The sequence below is a fragment of the Drosophila melanogaster genome, chromosome X (genome assembly GCF_000001215.4).
Source record: "Drosophila melanogaster chromosome X".
NCBI lineage: Eukaryota > Metazoa > Arthropoda > Insecta > Diptera > Drosophilidae > Drosophila > Drosophila melanogaster.
Window position 1 is genome coordinate 20,786,531 of NC_004354.4, and position 21,449 is coordinate 20,807,979.

Consider the following 21,449-nt stretch of genomic DNA (forward strand, 5'->3'; position numbering starts at 1 on the left):
GATATGGTACTCGTAAAATTGAACAACAGCCGATCGGCTCGATTTGAGTTCACTTTCGAATGCAACCAGTGGAGAATGCTAACAAAAACATATATTCCCCCGATCAAAAGCGGCCAGCACACTTTGAAGTCCACTGGCATCAAAATCCGAAATGAAACTGATTTTATTTCAATGTTTTCAGAGTCAATATGGTTGAGGTGGCCAAAGAAGTTCGATTTGGGAAAATGTTTCAAAACTTGTAATACATTTATGTGCAGGTGATGGGTCTTAATGTGGTTGTCAGTAGAAAGACAATGAAAATCCCTGTCTTACGCTTTCCCAACACCAAATTCCTATATGCGACCGATTAAGGTTATCAAAAATCCATGATTTCAATAATTCTTATTTTTTTATTTTTACAAAATGCCTACAGGGAGATCAGTAAAACTGGCAGAACTTTTCCATCGAATTTTTGAATATTTATATCTAAACGGCTGCCTTCATATTTTTTATATTTAAAAAAAAAAACTTTACTTTACTTTACTTTAATTTGTCTTCCGTTAAAGTATTAAAACGGACTTTAACATTGGAATTGTAAACGATGAGAAACTAGACTGTATAAAAAGTTTAACAACTTTTTGATTAAATTTAGACGTTATCCGATACAATAAATTCGTATTAAATTTAGACACAAACGATCAAGCTATTCAAACCCATTCAATTTCCGGCTTCAATCAGTTTGATGCAAGAAAGTAAATACTTAACAAAATTAAAGCAAAAGTTACTCTAAAAGTTACTCAAACTTTATGTTTCATGCCCAATTATGTGCGAATGATAAGACGACAACAAACTCACATAAAATATAAAAATAAAATGAAAAATAAAATTTGTATTTTGGTTTTTTCGGTTTCCATTTTGGTTTTTGGACAATCGTGTCGAATGTTAATTGTAAAAATTTGTGGATCGCCTGTTTGTTTTCGGTTTTTGGTTTTCGGTTTCGGGGGCAACACATGGCCCCCGAATTCGCAGTTGGTTTATTTACTTTGTAAGAGTTAATTATGATCAAGCGGTGGCCTGCACACAGCCCCTACAATACTATATATACGTGTATATATAAATATAATTTCTGATTCTGTGGGCATGTGGCTTCCTACTATATGTTATGATCCCGCATTGCAGTCAATGATCTTTCGTGGGTGTTGTGAAAATATAGAAAACGCTCGGTGTTTGTTTGCACACTAGTTGCGCGAATTTAATTCTCACACTCGTCGTTTGATTTGGGCTATCGACGCTATCGTTGCTATCGGCCTAATCGGCTTAGTCAGCTCGTGTTATCGGTTTCATCGCGCGGCATAAGCGCGGGTCACGTGTCCGACATGGTCGAAGCTTATATGACTCTGGGTGACTCTGTGCACCTCAACCTCACATTTTTCGATCGCTCACTGGTAAAAAAAAAACTTCGATGGGTTTGCGTTTACGGAAAAGAAATCGGAATACGGCTTTTCCCCGGTTTCAGGTTTTTTTTTTGTCCGTGCTTTTCTTCGAGATCAGTTCAGGCGGAGAAACTGCGGATTTTGGAGCAGCAGGAGCAGGAAAAAAGACGCGCACGTTCACTTTGCCAACGCAACAGACACTGGCGGGCACTGGCCAAGAAAAGCCACTCGGAAAATGGCCTGCCCACAGCTGACAGGCAGAGAGACAGCGAGACAGAGGGAGAATGAGAGGGAAATCCAGACAGTGACAGAGAGCGGGGAAAAGCCAGAGAGCAGATCTCTGTGCTGCCAACAATTTTTGGGAGGCAGCAACGCGTTCCCTGCTCGCGAGGCACGCATACTTCCGGTGGGAAAAGCGGGGGCCCAGTCGCGGGTGGGGGAACAGAGTCTGAAAATGGTGTGGTGCGGAGGGAGCGGCTGTAGAGAAACACCAGGAGCTGCACTCGCCGGCCATAAACAACAATAGTAGTTGCAACAATCTGCGGCCAGGCCCAAAGCCTAAAACAAAAGGCCTGAGCACACCCTTTCCACTTATATTCGAATGCCCACCCCTTTTTCGGTTTAAGGCATCAAAACATTGGTTAGGATGGTGGGACAAAATCCTAAGCATACTCAATTATACTTGGAACATAATTGAATTTCAAAACATTTAATTTTAGCCAATGTCAATGAATATCACTTCTTTGACATAGTGCACCTATACTGTAGTAGTTAGTCTTTCTCGCATTTATTTAATGTTGGCAGTTGGTACATTGTTTTCGAGAAATATTATATATTAGTTAAATTTCGGAATAAAAAAATAACAGCTTGGGTCCACTGTGCATTTGGGCAAACTATTTACATATTCGTATTTATTTCTCGCACGCTCGCGAATGACAAGGAAAGCGACAACGAGACGGAGAAAGGGGAACTAAGAACGGAGAAAGGAGAAAGGAGGAGAAAGCACAATCCGAGTGACAACGAAAACGACAGCGACAACCCTACGAAGACCCGATATCTAATGATTTGATGCGACATCATAAGGAGTCTGACTTCGAGCTGCAAGCTCTTTGCGGAAAGGGGATTGCAAAAATGCACCGTGAAAAAATTATATGAACTTCTATCGAGCTTGGTGGTATTATTTATCTGCTTGCTGAAACGTGTGAATATATCAAGAGGATCCTAACATTTTAATTGAAACAGCATAGGCAGTACCATGTAAAATCATGATTTAGGAAATTCTATATATTTTGATTTATTATTTTGTCGTTTAATTAAAAAAAAAAATGTGTTTTTTCCCGATTACCATATTCATAATATGAGCCACGAGTATCTAGTGATTTTTCGCACATACATTATTTTCGCTCCGTGTCTGAGAGAAGGGTTCCGCTTTGCATTGTTGCGATTTCCGCTCATTATTGCTGCAATCAGGCGGCCGAAGCCCTTTGTCCTGTGGCAGGACATGTGACGTGGCGAGAGGCCGGAGTAGGGATTTATGCGTATTTTGATTCCTGCGCCTAGACATCATGCGGAGCATATCAATTGGAGTTTTATGAGGACGAGCGCAGCTGGGAGTGGTGGGCATAAAAACTGTCTGACATATCCGCTGGTCGATTTGATTAAGTTGTCCCATCGCGACCAGCTGCCACGGCTTATAGCTGGCCAAAAGAATAGGACAAATTTCGGGCTTGGTTTTTTGTATTTATTCATTTTAATTCTTATAAAAGTGCCTCTTAAGTTCTTATAATACCAAGACCCAGGCGAGGGAGGCTTTTGTATTGAATGTTTTTCGGAAGACTTTATTTGGAATCGAAATGCTCATCGCTCCTACTTTTGGCTCCTCAAGTGTGGCAATATCTGTATCCGAATCCCGTTCTGTGTTTGTATCTCTATCTCGGCAGCTGGCGCAGTCGCCACAAAAATGAGTGGAGGCTGGCTGGCCATCAAAATTCAATTGGTTTGAGACACTACGTGAGTCGCCTGGCATACTCAGTACCGAAAAAATTCGCCGTCTTGAGACAATAGCGAATCCCTCTGCATAATTCGGCCATTAGGCTATGTTTTGTTGGCCCTGGTTTCCGGGGATTCTGGCAGACATTGACGCGGCGTCGACAATGTCCGGAAAAAGCCTTGCTTTCCCTCATTAATGCATCCGAAAAACATTACCCGTATGGGAAATGCATGGCTACTTTTCCGATTTCTCGCCATTGGGCCCAGCGCCAAATGATGCATTAAAACCGAAGGGAGACGGCCGGCCAAGGCGAAACAGAAACGTTAATTATGCCTTGGACTTGGAAAAGGTGTCTTCGGCTCTAAGGGTCTATTGTAGAATGTGTTCAGGTGAAATTTCCCATATTTTTCGTTGCTATATAAAATAAAGTCAAGAGAATTTAAATATGCTTATGGCCAGATGCTAGGGAATATCTTCATCCCATAAAATATGTGCTTGTTGGGCAGATCTGAGTCGGGGCTGGCTGGTTCCCCGGCCACTTTCATGTAGTTTCTCGTTTCCGACAATCACTTTAATGGACTGCTCGATGGTTTATTGGCGAGCCGCCCCTTTGGGATCCCCTTTTTGAACCTCCCCGATCATCATCTCGATCTGGATTTGAATTTTATGATCGACAGCGACCCGCACACGCGGATTTTATGAGCGATGTCAAATGTTTGCGTCAGTTGTTGTTGCGATCGGTAAGAAATATGATTTGTAAGATTGGATATCAAAAACTCTTTAACGAGCGCCTGTTTGCACCGCTTGTTGATTGCTTCTGTTTTTTTTTTTTTTTTGGGTATTCCCCAGGGGAGGCAGGTGGAAAATACGCGGGCGGCATCTTCACCCCTCGAGCCACACACGCAACATAAATTATATTTTTTTCAGCACCCGCTCGCCCAGCAGGACGGTGGCGTAAATAAATAAAATTAATGGAAATATCAAGCACAGTGCGCATAAAATTGATAAAAGACGTCCACGTTCCCGCATTGGGGGAAGTTCGAAATGTTGGGGGCAAAATACGGGGCTCCACCCATCAGTTCGGTTCGGTTTGGGTTTAAACGGGGTCAAGCGATTGCATTCAGTGCTTTTTCTGTTCTTAACAAAAATAGCGCAACGAAATATAATAACGGAGCGCACAGAGCTGGAAGAACTGGAGAAAGCGAGGCGTCCCAAAATAGTTGTTGCATCTTTTTCCGGTGCAGCAGCCACATCGCTGCACCACTGCACGCACAGCGTGCAACATGCAGCATGGGTGGGGAGCAACTGCAGCGTCTGCGACGCATTAATGCATCACACACCCGATCCTTGGTTTGACGGCGAAACAAAAGAGACAACGCCTCGAAAAGTGCGAAAGGTCATTGTTGCCAGTGGCTGGTGGCTGCTTGTTGGTGTTTCAGCGGTGCGGTGACCACCAGTTCCGCATCTCCCCAGGCGGCGGCTAGACGGGTTCCTTCGGCTGCCCCATGTTAGTGGTCAATATCGAGGGCTTATTCTACATATTTTGACATATTGATATCGGCACACAGGCCTTGTGTGAAAACTAATACAAAAAAATTGTTTATGCGATCACTGAAGTACATATATATAATCGGATAAATAAAGCAACTTTCGTTTACCAGAAACTTACTAACCCTAGAAGGTAAAACAACGTAGTTATCGCAAACGAGTAATGCACATTTTTTATGGCAGCTTACATATTTAGACGTCAGATTCATAAAACCGAAAAACAGAATATAATCGTTTCTGTTGCTGTCATTTTCCTGATAATTGTCATTGAAAAGCCTTGCTAAAAAATGTATAGAAAGGAATATGATAAAAAGCTATTATGCCAGATGGCTGACCTGTTATTATCTGAATAATTTTCCTATAACATCCTCTTCTCCTTTTTCTATACATTTTTAAAAGGTTAATAACAACAACTAATTAGAAAATGCTTATGACAAAGATAATATGTTTAAGCATCGTGCAGGATTTCGTTGCAGTTAAGCTTAAAGCACGTATAAAGTGTATCTAAAAGCTTAGTTAAGCTTTTTTGACATTTTCGCAGATACGTGCAGGGAATGAAACAAAATTTATTCGATTCCATTACCAAATTAAGGAAAATTCAATAGTGTTTTACCCTGAACTTCAAAAATTGTTTTCATAATATATCTTTTGACCTGAGAAAATCAACCATTTGAACGCAAAGAGAATAGTAAAAAGCTCCTAAAGAAAACCGTTTTTTGCTGAGATATTGTATTGAACATCGCATGGAGATGTTTATTAAAGTTTCCAACCCAGGCAAAGCTTCCAAACGCTTTTAGACAGTTCCTTTACCAGTGGGAAATGGGCAGTGCTTTTAAGCTTTTAACACAGTGATGCGATCCTTTACATTACTTACCTGAAAAAATAGTGTAAACGCTACCCATTGATAATATTTTGTGTGCTTTATTGTAAGAGGCCCACGGCCCTGTGAATTGTGAACTCCGGGAAAAGGCACCTCGGAACCTTGCTTCTTCATAAACGCATCGACCACTGTATACGTTGAGTGTATCCAACAATATGTGTTGAGAACATCTTCGGGAATGTCTCTGCAATCGAAAGAATCGCGTTAATCGAAAATCTATCGGCCTCTTTAAAAGATCGCTCACCTTGTATGTACACAGTCTATGGGATTTCCTACGTACTGCCGCGTCGTCACAGCAATCGAGAATGTGATCAGTAATATAACCGTTGCGTTGGTGTGCAGGCGAAAAACAGGTGAATCGATTTTGACATGAGACACCTGTTATACGATATCGTTGAGTCATCGGAGGTTATCGTGTTTAGTGTGCGTTTTGTTGGATTGTCGGTTGGTTGGTTGTTTTGATGTTTTGTTGGATTATTAGTGTGTTTTAGGTGGGGACGAAGAGAGAGACCATTATTATTGGAGGTATTGGCAGATGATTAAGTTATATAAGACCAAACGCAAAATGTAACCCAAAATAGTTTAATGAAAACTGATGATGAGACAAATCTCTGGAACGCAAATCGTTTGCCAAATGTCTGATCTGAATGAAATCGAGAGAACAGATCTCACGTGCTTTTTCATATGGGGTTATATATCTGGTTATGTACTTTCATAAGCAATTTCTTTTCCGGTTCAGGGGCCTTACAATTAGCTAACTCGCTTATTACTAAATAGAGGCACCCCCATTCGCTTGCAACCTGAAGCTTTTTGTTTACTGCCTACGGTTGTGTTACTCACTTTTATCATGGAGGCATGCATATGTTTTTCAAGTTGCAGGCGAATAAGGAAGTTCAAGGATTATTGCGAAATTAATACAAATTGCTTTTGGAAGAATTCTCGAATTCATTTCGGGTTGGCTTTTGTTTTTCTTATAGCAGGTAAGTATAGTAAGGTGTCACAGCAATTGATTCGACTTCCTCAACTAGCTTTAACATAACATTCCTTTCTTTTTGGTATTAATGTGAAACTTAAGAAATCAAAAAACTAAGTTTTATGTGTATGAGAAAGATATAGAAAGATATAGAGAGAGGGGTGTGAGAGAAACGAAGAGTGATTGAACTGCTGGGAATGCAAATTATCGAGATTTTTTTGCATTTATGTCGGATATATAATTTACAGATTTATAGACATGAGGACTTCTTTCGATGAAGGAAACGTTGACCACATAATGGCCGCCATATAGGGGTTTTTGCTTAGCCAATCAAAGTTCGCTGCAGATTTCGATACCGAATTTGAATTATTTGAATAGAGGGATTTTAACGATGACCACTTAATCGATATTTATCAAAATGTAATCGCTCGACTGACTGACTGTCTATGGCTGACAAATCAAAAGAAAACACAGAGTTAGGAGGGAGAGACCTGTGAAATTTCGATAATGCTTGGTTCACAATTGAATTGGTTAAGAATCGATTTGTAATGCAGATTGATTGGCTGAGTGGTAAAGTGAGTGGTTTAAGTTCGGTGGTTTCAGTTGAATTGAAATTTGGAGTGGTGGTTCGTTTGTGGCGGCTTTAGCGAGGTGAGTTTCGTGAGCTGAGCTGTGGTGAGAGACATACATTAAGACGTGAATACTGAATACTGCAGTGATCAGTGATAAGTGATCAGTGGTGCCACTTGGTGGTGAGTTGTGATCTGTGATCTTGGTGGTTGGGTGGGCTTAGTTGTGTCTTTGGTGGTAGTGGTGGTGGTGTGGTTTTTGATAACGCGACAGCGAGCGAAACAGAGATAGAGTGATATCGAGTGAGAGTGAGTACAATATAGAAACAAATTGAATATATATGTAAGTAGTTGAATGTTAGTTGAATTAGGTATTTATACGTGGTAAAAATCTAAGTGAGTTTGAGATTGAATTTTTTTTTTTTTGAGTTAAATTGAATTTAATTAAATGTGGCGAAAATGTAAGAGAGCTGCTTATATAAGATGGTTGAATATCGTTTACGTTTAATCTAGTTTTTAAGTAAAATCAAACACAATACACAAGTTAGAGTGAGACAAACAGACATACAGAGCGAGAGAGATACGTATTTTATAAATATATAGTGAGATAGATAGTGTTTGTGGCAAAAAGAGAAAGACAGATAGCGCAGCAAAGCTGGGTTCTAGGCTTCAATATATTCAGATTTCATATGCGGTTTAGTATGATTTGGTAGCCCAAATGGATATGGGCTTCCATAGTGGATAGTGGATATACTATCACCTGGTTTTATTATATTTTGGCTCTAACACTTCATAGTTTTTTGGCATTACAATTTTGATTTAGTTATAACAAGTACTGGGTTGTCAACTGGGTGAACTTCGCTCTAGATAATTTTGAAACACAAAATCGCAAGGAGATCAATTACATCTGGGACTGAGAGCATACAACTAGCTATTAGTTATATAAAGATATAATTATGGTACGAATATAGTTTGCTTTGTTTCTGTTGGATCTCTGTTGTTGTTTTATTGGATATTGTTGCTGTAAGGTCTGGCATTTGTATCTTGTAGTTTGGAGTTGTTGGTATCGAGTTTGGAGTTGTTTGTTGGTTGCTGTTTATTTCTTTGCTGGTTTCGGTTTACTTTCTTGTTATATATACGATACTTAAAGCTGACAGAGATACATACATGTATATAAATATAAAGAGTGTGGTTTTTAACTTGTAGTTGCTTTTATTTGTTTTTGTTTTGGTTATGGTAACGCTTTTTTTTCGTTTGCTTTTCTTTTTTTTCTTTTGTTGCAATTTGTTTATTTTATAGGTGGGGTCGTGAGTTCACGTGAGAGACAGAAAGACTGAGTTGGTTTTTGGGTGGGTAAGTGAATACGTGATTGATTGATCGAGAGATAGAGAGATATATAGTGAGTAGGTTTATATAGGTTTATTTTAGTTCGTTTTTTTTTTACTTTAGTTATTGGCATTTAATTGACATCGCATTAGTTTCAGTGTTCTTATGCAGAAACAGCTACATAGAAAGGAAATGAAGGGGCCTTCAGATTTGGCAGCCGACGGCGATTAAATTGGCCATTCCATAGTAATTAAATAGAGAAAGAGAGGGTTCGGATTTTTGGATAGAGACAGAGTGATTGTGAGTTAACGTGAGAGACAGAGCGGCGTGAATTGTGAGACAGAGCGTGAGGTTGGGAAAATATTATGTTTTCGGGAAGCTGAAAAATCTCCGTGGACAATACATTATTTGCTAAAAAGTAGGCTACATGTTTAGATTTATACCAAATAGATGAGAAGTTAGAAAGTGTTAAGAATAAAACAAACGGGTTCTCGACAAAAAAATACCGAATAATTCCATATTTATGATTTAAACATTGGTAAAATCGTAAAAATTATTTTAGCGCGGAAGTTAGATGCTAACTGATTTAATGATTGACAAACAATATTAAAATAAATCTTAATTATCAAATTATAGTTATTTAAATAAAAATAGATTAAAGTAACTGGGGATGCATTTAATAAAGTTAATGATATTAAACCAAATAACCCAGTTCATTTATTAAAAGTATAGTAGTAGCTTACACTACTAGTTCCCCAAAAAAAAAGTTGCTAAAAAGTTTTTATGAATAAATTATCGGAAAATGTGTAGTCTACTTCTGGGCAAAAGGATGTTTTGAATCAGACAAAGATTTTCAGTTTTGAATCGGGATTACTTGGAATATAAATCGGGTTAACTGGCTTTCAAAGTGTGCTGGCGTGTGTGAGCTTAGTTTCGGCATTTGCTAATTTGATGCTGATTCGTGACTTTGGTGACTTTGGTGACTTTTGGTGAAACGTGACTTTCGTGAACTCGTGATCGTGATCGTGAATTGGTGTTTATTCGTGTCCTGTGCTTTTGGCGTGTTTCACTTTTAGCTGTTTTTGCTGTCTTTTTGTTAATTGCTTAACATTTTGTTTGGCATTAAGATTTTGCAATACTCATTGTATTTTTGCTGTTGTAGTTTTGTGGTGATTTTAGTGAGAGGCAGAGGCAGATTTTTGCATTACGTTCATCACAACTGGCACAGTATAAATAAATTTCTTTTGGTTTTGTTTGTTTGGCGTGAGTTCTGTTGGGATGTCGGGTCCAAATTGGCAGAGTTTTTACATTTGATTTAGCAGAGGTCAATCTTTAAGTGAGGCGTTTACTTTTGGATTTCTGGGTGTTTTTCTTATAAAGTTTTTTTTTTTTTTTGCACTTTCCAGGGCTTGGACTCGGGTTCAAACACACACTATACAAAAAACTCATCTCATATCAACGATAGAGGAGGCAATAGAGAAGGAGACGGAGAGCGTGAGCAGATAGAGATGGGAGTGAGCTGCGGAAAGAGACAGAACGATGATCTTTGAAAGGCGAAAATGAAAAGTAAACGTAAGGAAAACCATAAAGCGAAAGTGTCTACGTAACAGAATTGAAACGAGCAAAGAAAATGGGAAACGCGCGCACACATAAAACAGAAACAGGAGAAGTGGATGGTTTTTCCAGGGGTGGGGAAAGCTACAGTGCGGCCCATGCAGTAAGGACCTGTGGTTTAAATCTTTACTATCGTGCATTCAGTTATAATGCAATCTTTTCCAAATCATTTTAATCTAGAGGTATTTCCTATTTTTTTGTTACCAATTAAAAAGTTAACTTTTTTTTGTATTTCAGAGTGCTCTATTTCAGGCAAAGAATAACCTTACAGGGTTCAAAATAAAATGTTCAGCCTGTGCTGAAGATCCCCAATATCTGGACTTATACCCCCGGCACGCACTGTACGCCGATCCCGCTCCCCAAGAACTCCAAAATCCTTTGACTTGCCCAATTTGGGCAAGTGCACCCTTGGGTTATAATGGAATTCAGCCCAAGTGGATGAGCAAAGGCTGTTTTCCCCTCCCCGAGAAGACCAGCATCGCCTTTTGTTCGACGACCATGTTAGAAGCAAGTAGTAAGTAGCATGTGTAATAAGTTTCATGTGCGCTGGACTGACTTACTCAGGACTGATTAACGAAATGAGGTCCAGAAGACTGAGACTATAATTCTGCGACTCCAGCTTCCCCCGACTGACTGACTTATGCCCAGGAACCATAACAATGAATTTTATGCCCCCTTTCGGAAGGACCCCAACCCGCCATTCTGGTAACTGCCACTGACTGTCGACTGTTAGTGCCACTGCTGGTGCACAGAGAGAACAATTCTTGGTGCTCAGACGCCTTCATTGGGTAATCTATTATTTATTACAAGAAGAAAAAATTATTTGGTGGACTAGAAACAATTGGAACAACCACTAGAACGATAAATACCTGTAAACGTGGAAATTTATACAAGTGAATAGAGGGCTAGAACTTTTCTCAGTGTGGACAGAGAATGCGAAGCTCAGTGGCTTCGGCTCGTTTCTGCTATTAGAACAACATTGGCAATATATTTGGGCAATAAAAATAAGCTTTTCTACACCAAGAAGGCACTGGCACTGGCTGCGTCTGTGTTTTTGTTTTTGTACTTGCTGCCTCGTATTTGTTATTGTTATGGGTCCTGGCACAGTGCTTGCCACTTACGCTTCATTAGGATGCGTCTAAGAACTCTTGCAGCCAGTCAATAATAAATTGATGCCAGCTCCCTTATTCTTCAGAAGCTGGAGCTCGAAGTTTGGAGCTCCAGAGCACTGAGCTCCAAGTGCCAAGTGCCTGGTGGCAATAAACAAGCAAACAACAAGGACAGATACACATCAGTGGCCACGCCCCTTCCCAACCACCGCCTAAACCGCCCCCCAGTTACACATCATTGGAGTTGACTTTAAATTGGCGACTTAAACGAACAATTGGTCCTGGGAAAATTGAGCTGAAAAAATCAACAGAGAACTGAAAGTATAAAATGGCTAGAAATGTGAAAACTAACAACAGGCTTTTTTTTTCAGGGGTGGTAGTGTATTGTTTGTTTTATGTATTTTGGGGTATCAGTTATCGGGATTTTAGTTTTTATGCTTCTTTCAGTCAGCAGGCAGACTGGATGCTTTTACATATGCAAGATACACATACAAGGGATTATAGTAATATATTTATAAATATGTAGATGTATATAAAGTGTTTACGGTTTTATTTTATTCAAGTTTGTGTTGAATAAGAGGTGTTCTTTGGTGTGTCAGTCAAGCCATTTATTGGAATGGATTGATTAAACTCAATTAATATTCCTGCGGTTAGGCTTTTATTTACACGAGTCCAGGCTTCGCGGGGCTTGGGTTGGTTGCGGTCTCATTTTAAGGCTAGTTACTCAATTTACTGATATACAAATCAAACATATTTAACGTGCCACAACATAAGCGAAAAAAAAAAATTTAAGAAAAACTTCAGTAAACCTCTACGTGCTAATCTTTTTGTACAAAAATTGATTCCAGAGTGAGCGAAATACACATGGAGAGGGAGACAGAGATAGAGAGACAGGACAATGATATAGAGGTGCATGCTTCACGGGAGTTTTTCACAGCCAGGGTTGCCAGGGTTGGCTGGCCAACAAAATGCAAACAACAAGGCCAAGCGTGGACAATTGGCAGCAAAATAAGTGAAACTGTTTAGGTAGATTAGATCGTTGCTTATTTATAGGTTATATTATTGTACATGGGTAGCTCATAGGTGTATGTGTATATCATAGGTGTTCGCAGTATCATACAGTTAGTTATACAGTGGTATCAAATACTAAAAAATGTGTCAAATTTGGGTGTTTGCTACGTTGTGTCTGTGTAATTTTTAGTTTTTGTCTCTGCGGCTCAGGTTGCACAAGTATATGGATAGTTTGGTATATTTTTGAGTATAGTATATAGTTTAGCTTGGAGTAAATAGTTTTTCGATTTGGTTAGTATATATGCGGTATATTGGTAGTATACGGTATAGATATGTTCATGTCAACTGTGGGGTTTTCATTTTTTTTAGGGTTTTCGCTTTTGGTAATTAGTTTTGGGAATATTTCACACATTTTCTTTTCGTTGATCATATTTTGTATTCTCTTTTATCGAAATTTCAAAAATTATAACAAAAACAAATTTCGATACTTCTGAACTGAGGGAGTGAGATTCGACAATACAAACAGCGGCGGACGCTCGGTGGGTAGGCGTGAAAGAGAGAGTGTGGTTTTAGAATATATATGTATTTGTATATAAATATGCATATATATCTTTATATATATGTATATATAGATATATGTATATTAACATATATAGGAAGGGAGAAAGACAAGGCTGTTTTCTACACAGAAATTGCTCGATTGCCAACATATATGCTGCCTGTCCTTTTAGCAGTTGGTACTTTCTTCTTGGCGAAGATTATCGGTTTTTGTTAATATATATATTGTGTAAAGATCGTTTTTTGTTAAACCAAATTTAATACATTTGAATTGTACATACACAAGCGCACGCAGCACACGTACACACACAAAAACATTGAAATTAGCATTTTTGAGTGAGATAGAGAAATAGAGAAGTGGAGAAAAGTATATGCTTTTTCGGTTTTCTATGATTTTTTGGTTATTTTTTCGGGGTGGTGTGGTGGGTGGGTTTTTTGGTAAGTGGGGGTGGTTCGGTTCTAGTCTGGGTTTTCATCTCTTCTGCTTCTTTGTCTTTAGTGGGTGTTACTTCTTTACGGTTCCAAAAACAAAGAGTTCGCAAAAATGTCATCCAAAAAGAATACTGTTGCATACTTTTTGGCTTTCGAACCTGTCCTTGTTCTATTTGGTTGTGATATTTGTTTATACTTGATTATGGTTATTCGTTTTCAGCTTCAGTTTTTTTTTTGGCATTCGACACAAAAAAATCGTTTGTTAACATTTGTCTTCTCTTTTTTGCGTTTTCAATCAATTAAAATTGCACATTTTCAACAACATCAACAACGACAACTACTTTTTGGTATTACGAGTAATATTTATTGATATTTTTTGGTTGTTTCTTTATATATATATGTATATATATATATTTATATATATATATATATGGAGGTATATGTATGTAAAGATATGCATATAGATATATATATGTATATATGTATGGATATTGAGTATTGTATATTATAGATATATTTAGTTTGAGTACGAGTAGATGGATATAGATATATATAGACGGTGTAGAATACGATAGTTGTTGTTCTGCTCGGCACAATTCCATCGACCGCTTATCGGTAATTCAAATAAAAAACACAATTACAAACGATTACAAACCAAATGATAGCACAATCGAAAATCAAGACGCTTACGATTACTAAAAAAAAAAATAAAATAAAAAACTTCGCTTGCTCGGTATTACTCGGTGATATATATATCGTAAAAAAATGTTCGAAGGTTCGAACATTAAATAAATAAATATTTTAATTCAATATATGTCTACACCGATAAATACGTACAATTTATTACACATACAGACAAGCATACACATACACAATGCGACATATGTACTTATAATTGGATTATTTGTCAACACTCATATACGCTCTTGAACGAAAAATTTATGTATAAATACCAGCTCATCTCTATTTAATCATCGTTAGGTAAGCCTTGGATCTTTAACTATTCGAATTGAATACATTTGTGAACTTGATAAACATACAATTGTTGCTGAACAAACTTAAAAATATAAATATGTGTCTGGTAGCTAAAAAGTAAAAAAAAGCAAAAATAGTTAAACCGAAAAAAAATAAAAACCAATGAAATTAATTTTACTCCTTATACGAGCTCCGAGCATATATGTGCGTTGATATATATCTGTCTTAGTTGGTAGTTAAAGTAGCTTGCACTTGATATTACGAATACGGATACAATACCACAAATGCCGTAATACGAAATATTTATTGGATATTTATTGATTACGATACGTTACGCATATGGTTGGGTATTATCACTGCTTTCTTGCTTGCTGAGATCTGCCGATCGAAACATTTCCGTGTACGGTACGCTCAAGTTACTACGGGGTTATCCGGCAAACAATACAACAAATGATACAAATGGTATAGTACGAGTAGCATTATGGATATAGATACGAGTATGCATATTATAGAACACAAAATACTGCAATTGATTGAGTTGTTGCGTACAGTTTTCGGCTCGGGACACGTGCAATTAGTTCTTTTTGGATATTTAAGGTTTTTCTTTTTTTTTTTTTGATTTGGTTTTCGGTATTGTGGGGATGTTATTTTGGGATTTTGTCTACTTGATTGAGGGGACGGGGTAGTAAATAGAAGGGGGTTCGTAAAGGGGACTGGGGCGTTGTCGGAGCAAAGATCATCTCAAATTATAAGCTTTTTGGAGTGTGCGCGGTGTGGAAAGGGCAAACAATTTTTGTTTCGGAATTATGGGAATGTTTTACTTTTGTATTTTTCTTCGAATTTTAAGTAAGGTTAGGTTTTTGTTCTAGACTTAAGGGACAGGTTCTATCTGGATTCACAGAAAAAAAAGTTTAGTAGAGAAAGAAAGAGACGGAGAGAGCGGCGAGAAAGAGCAAGAGATCCAAAAGGGGTTTGTTTTAGGTTCTTGGCGATAATTGTTCCACATGAGAAGGATTGTTTCAAGTTTGCTCAATTTCAAGTTTGCTTTTATGTGTTTTCTTTTTAAATTCGTTTTTTTTTCGGGTTAAGGACGCGTTCGCTTTTTGGCAAAATATATATATTTACACAGAACACCATATACGCGGCAATAGAGCTATTTAAAGGGCTATCGATAGTTTTCTGAATTCAGTATTTAAAGGATTCTGCACATCCTGCTGCCCTGCGATAGCATTTTGGTACAGTTTTCGATTGCATTTGGTTGACCTACTTAACTAGTTACATACGCATAAATAGTCATCGTTATTGATAGATGTGGAAAATCATAGTTAAAATCAAATGAAAAAGTTTAACTTGGCTGATTGCTTTCTTGCCAGCTTATTGTTGTCATAATATTTATCGTACTTGTTTATCGGTTATCGCTAGGCACTCGCAACACTTTACTATACTTTTACAAAGTCTGCGTGTGTATATGTATCTGTAACTGTGTGGTATGTCAGAGTTACTGAAGAGAGACAGACAGATATCAAGATAGGAACACAGAGAAAGAGACACAAGTCGATACAAAATTCATTTTGTATTAAATTTGATTTAGTATTCAGCTTTAGCTTTTCATACGTTTCTTTTTCGTTATATTACAAGTTTATGTTTTTGTTATATTAATGTTTTCGAAGGCGTCGACAGCATAATCTGTGGTGGCAGGCGAGCAATCTGTTATCGTCGGGTTAAAGTTCTGCTTATCGTTTTACGCTTGTTACTTTTCTTGGAACGGTGCGGCTGCGTTATTGATAAAATATCGATTATCGTTTTATGGAATTTGCATCCCCTGATTTGTTCTGTTTCTGTTCTGAGTAAACCTGTTCGTTAACTTCAAATCCTGTAAGCGCGCTCTTCAGGTTTTTTAAAACGTCGCTAAAAAATTAGTATAAAGATAAATAAAGATGCAAAGGGAGACGGAAAGTTGACAAAGCTTAAACAAAGTATACAACATTAACGGTAAAAAATAGGTTAGCTAACTTTGGATTTTGGGGCAAAAAATGAAAAATGATTCACCATATAATCGATAACAAAAATCGATAAATCAAATATAACACTTTTTGCTAATTATCTACGGTATAGTCATTTACTTATATAATTGCAATGTTAATAAGCAAAAACAAGGCGCAGATCAAGTGTGGTTTAAAAGAAACAGAGAAAAATAGAGAAGGTAAAGAGACTGATTGGACTGTTGTGATTGAGAGAGGGGGAGAAAGCGATAGATCCCTAATTTTGTAGTTTAAGGGAGAAACAGAGCTGAAGTTCTAAACTTTCGATAGTTTTGGGGAAACGGGTGGAGAGTGGTTGGTGATTTGTTTAAATGAGAACTAGAATTGCTTGATTTGTAATTACCATTTTCTATCACTTTGCTTTTGGCAGGGGTGGGGATGGATGGGCGTGGGCGGCACCGCACACACACGCGCACACACACACACACCGCCAGCAGTGGTTCAGAGCCAGTCTATCGGCTATCGATATTTGTTATCGCCGCCGCCGCCTCTTGCGTTGAGATCGTTCGTGATTTCGATTTCGGGATATCGCTCTTAAGTCGATTAGTCGCTGATTCGTTAATCAGCTTATTGCTTATCGGTTATCATTAATCGATGAATTGATTTGGTTTGGTTTTTCAGTCGCACAAGCTAAGGCCACCTTTTCACGAGTTGCCCTGTTTTTATTTGGTTTTACGATTAGAGATTTTTTGATTTTAGGGTTTTGTTTCACGCTTTGTTTCGTTTCGTTATGACTTTTGATTTGCTTTGATTTGGTTTTGCAGTTCGCTTGTAAATATGTTTTGTTATATACTTGGATATATACGTGGCTATATGTACATACGAGTTATCACATTAGTTAGCATTATTCGATCGTAGTTCATAGTTCTTGCTCGTAATTCACCGCATCTGGCACCGATGCCCATTATTTCTGCCGCACTCTCAACTGTCTTCGGGTTTGATCGTCGATATTTTTGTACCAGGTATTCTTCTTTTTTGGGCAGGATCTGATCTGGAACTAGAACTGGTACTGGTACAGCTAGTGTTATTACAGCTGTCTAACGAGTTTGGCCAAAGGACTTCGGCTTCCCCAGCTCTTGCTTTTGCTGCTGCTGCCTCGGCCTCCTTGTCATTATCAGTTATCGATCGGTTGTTGATTCCGCTTTCGATTATCGCTGTTGGCTCTGGGTTGTCGCACGGCAGGGTTGTCAAGGTTGCCTCATATTCGCCGCTTCCGTATCCGTTTCCGCTGTAGTCAACCTTCACGGCGGCACAATCGATTTTCATTTCGTTTCGGGATTCATTCGGTATAAAATATATAAAGCATTTGGTTGGGGTTTTAAATATGTACATATGTAGATCGTCCCTATACCCTAAAATAAACTTTTTCGGAGCGAGGGGCTTTTAGGGGTTTAGAGTTTTGTGAGAGTGTCGATGTTCATTTGCTGTAGTTGTTTTGGGTTAAGCACGCACACAATTTGGAAGTTCTATAAATAGAGCTTAACAGAAAATTCGCTTAATAATTTTGTTTTATAAAAAACAAACAAACATACAAACAGCAAGAGGCAGACAGACATAGATATAATAATGGTTACATTAACATATTTATAGACTTCAAACATATTAGCTAATCAATTACGCAGCCGATTACAAACAAAAATCAAATTCAACACAGAAAGAGACGCAGAGAAAGAGGTAGAGACATCAAATAGAAAAAGAGAGACAGAGACTTGTATATTTTGTGTGTGTGTGTGTGTTGGAAGGAGAGAGATAGTCCGAGAGAGATAGAGATATAGTGATGGAAATGTTGGATGGACAATGGTTATTAATGGACAATGGGTTCAGAAATGGGTCTCGATGTAGAATTGGCAACGTTTGAAAGAGACGACTCTAGAAGGACGAGAAAGAGGCGTTGTATTCTTTTGTCCCGCTGCTGGTTTGTCATGTTTATATTCCTACTTGATGAATGTTTCGCATATTAATTTCATTTTTCTGTGTTCTTTTTCTGACTTTTGATGACCTTTTCTTGTAAATGTTTATTTGGATTTTTTTGTTTCTCGTCTTTATTGTTTTTTTTTTCCTTTTATTTTTTGTCTTTTGTTGTGATCTGTTAAAGGAATTGGCACGCGTTAAGTACATTATTACGAGTATTGTTATTTTGGTTATTCTTACTTTCATTTGCATTTCGCATAATTGTTATAATCTAAGGGCCGAGGTTTATGGAATGGCGATGGTTCAAAAGGCATGGCCTTCAAACTTAAAACACAAACAAAATGAATGCTAGGGGGCTTGAGAAAGAAGAAGTTAAGTGGTGGGAAGGGTATTAGTTTTGACTGGAATGGAATGGTCTGGGCATGGAATACAGATATTTTTGCATTGTTACTCGACGATGGTTATTTGGGGTTAGACCCCCAAATTACGGCGGTCTACAGGCATCTGTCTGGTTCCGAAGTTTACACATGGGATAAATTGATATTTTAATGTATTTCTTGGGGGTCAGAACATAGTGTAAGGTACATTTGATACTCTCGGCTTATTTGTCTTTCGTACTTTGTATTTGGTTGACCCATTAGTTACGCTTATAAGAGTGATAGTAGTAGAGTAGTATTATAAATACATAGGTAGTAGAAGGTATTGGTAACATATACGTTTCGCTTTTGCTTTGCGTTTTTGTTTTGCGATTTTTTGTGACTCAAATCGATTTGGCATTAGAGATATAATTGATTTGATTTCGAGTTTAAGTTAGAGTTTGAGTTCGAGTTGAGTTGTAGTAGTACAGTATGGTATGGTATAATCAATCAATCAACCAAAGGCGGTATAAAAGTAGAGCAAGTTCACATGGATTAGTACGGTTGTTAAAAAGGAAGTGGACACTCACCGATGATCTACTCACTTGCATAAACGCATAGACGCCGCGTAAAAACTCCATATTTTGCTGCTCTTGAGAACCCTTTTTGGTTGTGCGTTGGGCCCGACTTATATACTGCTTTACGGTGTCCGCAACAAGATGTGGCTTTAGTTTGCGTGATAGAACCCTGCAAGAAAACGGGTTTATCAGCTGTGATTTTGGTTTGTCTTTGAGTTTTTTGAAGCAGATGGGTTAATTGAGCTCCATCACCATGCTTAACGACTTTTAGGTCCCTGTTTGTGTAGGGACCGATCACAGGCAAACAAACTGGGCTTAAAGAAGAGAGAATGCTATAGTCGAGTTCCCCGACTATCAGATACCCGTTACTCAGCTAGTGTAGATAGATATTTATTTGGGAACAAAATGAGAAAACATTTAAAATTATTTTTTTTTTTTTTAATGTGGGCGTGTCAACATGGGTCAACGAACTTGCTCTGCGTCATTCTCTCTAGAATCTGTTGCATCTGCTGCATCTCAACCTTCTAGCTTTTATAGTTCCTGAGATCTCGACGTTCATACGGACAGACAGACAGACGGACATGGCTAGATCGACTCGGCTATTGATCCTGATCAAGAATATATAAACGATTCCTTCAGCCTTTTACATACTTTTTTTTTTTTACTTTACTCTCCGAGTAACGGGGAATGTTTCACAGAGAGGACTTTCCGAGTAATTCCCTTTAATGCCCCCAAAAAGATGTTTGTAAATGATCAACAAAACAATAAACATAAATAAAATAAGGATACAAAATAATTTCATACGATTTGTGAGTTTTGTAGTCATCATAACAATGTTGGTGCCGCGGCATGTGGGTTATTCTTGGTCGAGGTCACCATGAACCGCTTTTCCACCTGCCACCCCCCACTTTTTCATCTCACCACTTGGCCCTCGTCTCGCATCCAAATTGAAGCGCTAAGCAAATTGTCACTTGAGAGGTGCTCGCCTTTCTCATCTGCTAAACGGAAACACTTTCCCCAGCCTTTGTGCTAATTGGCCGCACTTAGTGGCCCACCCACTTTTCCGCTTTTCCGACTCTGCACTATATACTATATTTATGTATGTACACGGCATGTGGGTGCGGGCCACGAAATGTATATGTGCACAGGATAGTGCTGCCAGGGCGGTTGGAATTTTTGTGCAGGCTAATTGAAATCCTCCTCGGCTGACGACTTTACGCATTTTGTGTGAATTGACAACGCAGATTAAGCTTATCGCTTAATTGCTCCCAGCAACAGGGAGGTTACCCATTTCCACATTCATTCGGATCGCTGTGGGTGGGTTTTCATCTTCAATTTTCACCAGAGTTCCCATCTACATCTCTATATGAAGCTGCTTCTGGCTCTTCTGGCACACACTCACGCATAATTCTAGTTTTTATTAGCCAAGCTTTTAAGCTGTGACTAACCAGAGAAACGGAGATTGCGATTTACACAGAACTAAAAAAGGGACCTGGTATTGATGCATTTAAAAAACGCTTTCTGCTCCAAACTCCGCTCCGAATAAACATTATTTTTTATCGCACAACTGAAAATAGAATTCCTAATATCAATGTGTGCTCCTTGTAACGTACTATTTATATTTACATTTTTACCAACCCATTTGGAACAGTAACTTTACTTGGGAATTAGGATTCTTTTTCGACAGTGTACATCATTCAGTTGGCTGATAAGACTGAGGCTTCATTTACTACTCTATTGACTTAAGCAGCCGGCAGCAGAAGTGAGCACAGATTTTCTGTGATTTTCCCCACATTTCTGTGGATTAGCAGAGCATTTAATTGGATTCCCATGTGAGTACAAAGACAGAAGGGCACCGAAAAATCAGTGTATACTTAAATACTTGCACTGCAAACACCAAGGGCGGAATCTGCGGAATTTAATTCTTGAAAAATTCAAAAATTAATTCATGCCAATGACGCATATTCCCGGGGCAAAAAGCGGCGAACAAGAAACTAATAAAGTAGCACTGGGCGGGCTGCCAACGCGCATTTCCGTTTCCGGTGTGCTTCTAATGTTTTATTAATAAAAAAAACGTAGGGAGGGAAGCGAAGGCGGTGCCCATTTACTTGCTGATTACTTTTGCCGGAAACACACACATTTCGTTTGCTTTTGGACTCTTGGGC

At 38.4% G+C, this 21,449-nt stretch overlaps 1 protein-coding gene across 8 annotated transcripts in view, besides 1 other annotated feature; it reads right to left on the reverse strand.

The window, feature by feature from the left end:
* Positions 1–21,449, reverse strand: part of shakB (shaking B) — a 165,980-nt gene that overhangs the window by 25,460 nt on the left and 119,071 nt on the right. For 4 of the 8 annotated variants that reach the window (NM_001258859.2, NM_001298574.1, NM_001258858.2 and 1 more), the window contains 3 exons: positions 19,297–19,453; positions 6,075–6,208; positions 5,825–6,014 (listed from right to left, as the gene is read on the reverse strand). In NM_001258859.2, coding sequence (NP_001245788.1) covers positions 5,825–6,014; positions 6,075–6,208; positions 19,297–19,347 — 375 coding nt within the window. In that variant the 5' untranslated portion in view covers positions 19,348–19,453. Of the gene's footprint in view, positions 1–1,242; positions 1,618–5,824; positions 6,015–6,074; positions 6,324–16,782; positions 17,679–19,296; positions 19,454–21,449 lie in introns of those variants that run through there. The other 4 variants (NM_078701.3, NM_001144750.2, NM_170660.2 and 1 more) reach the window with 4 other exon arrangements.
* Positions 19,600–19,942: a mobile genetic element.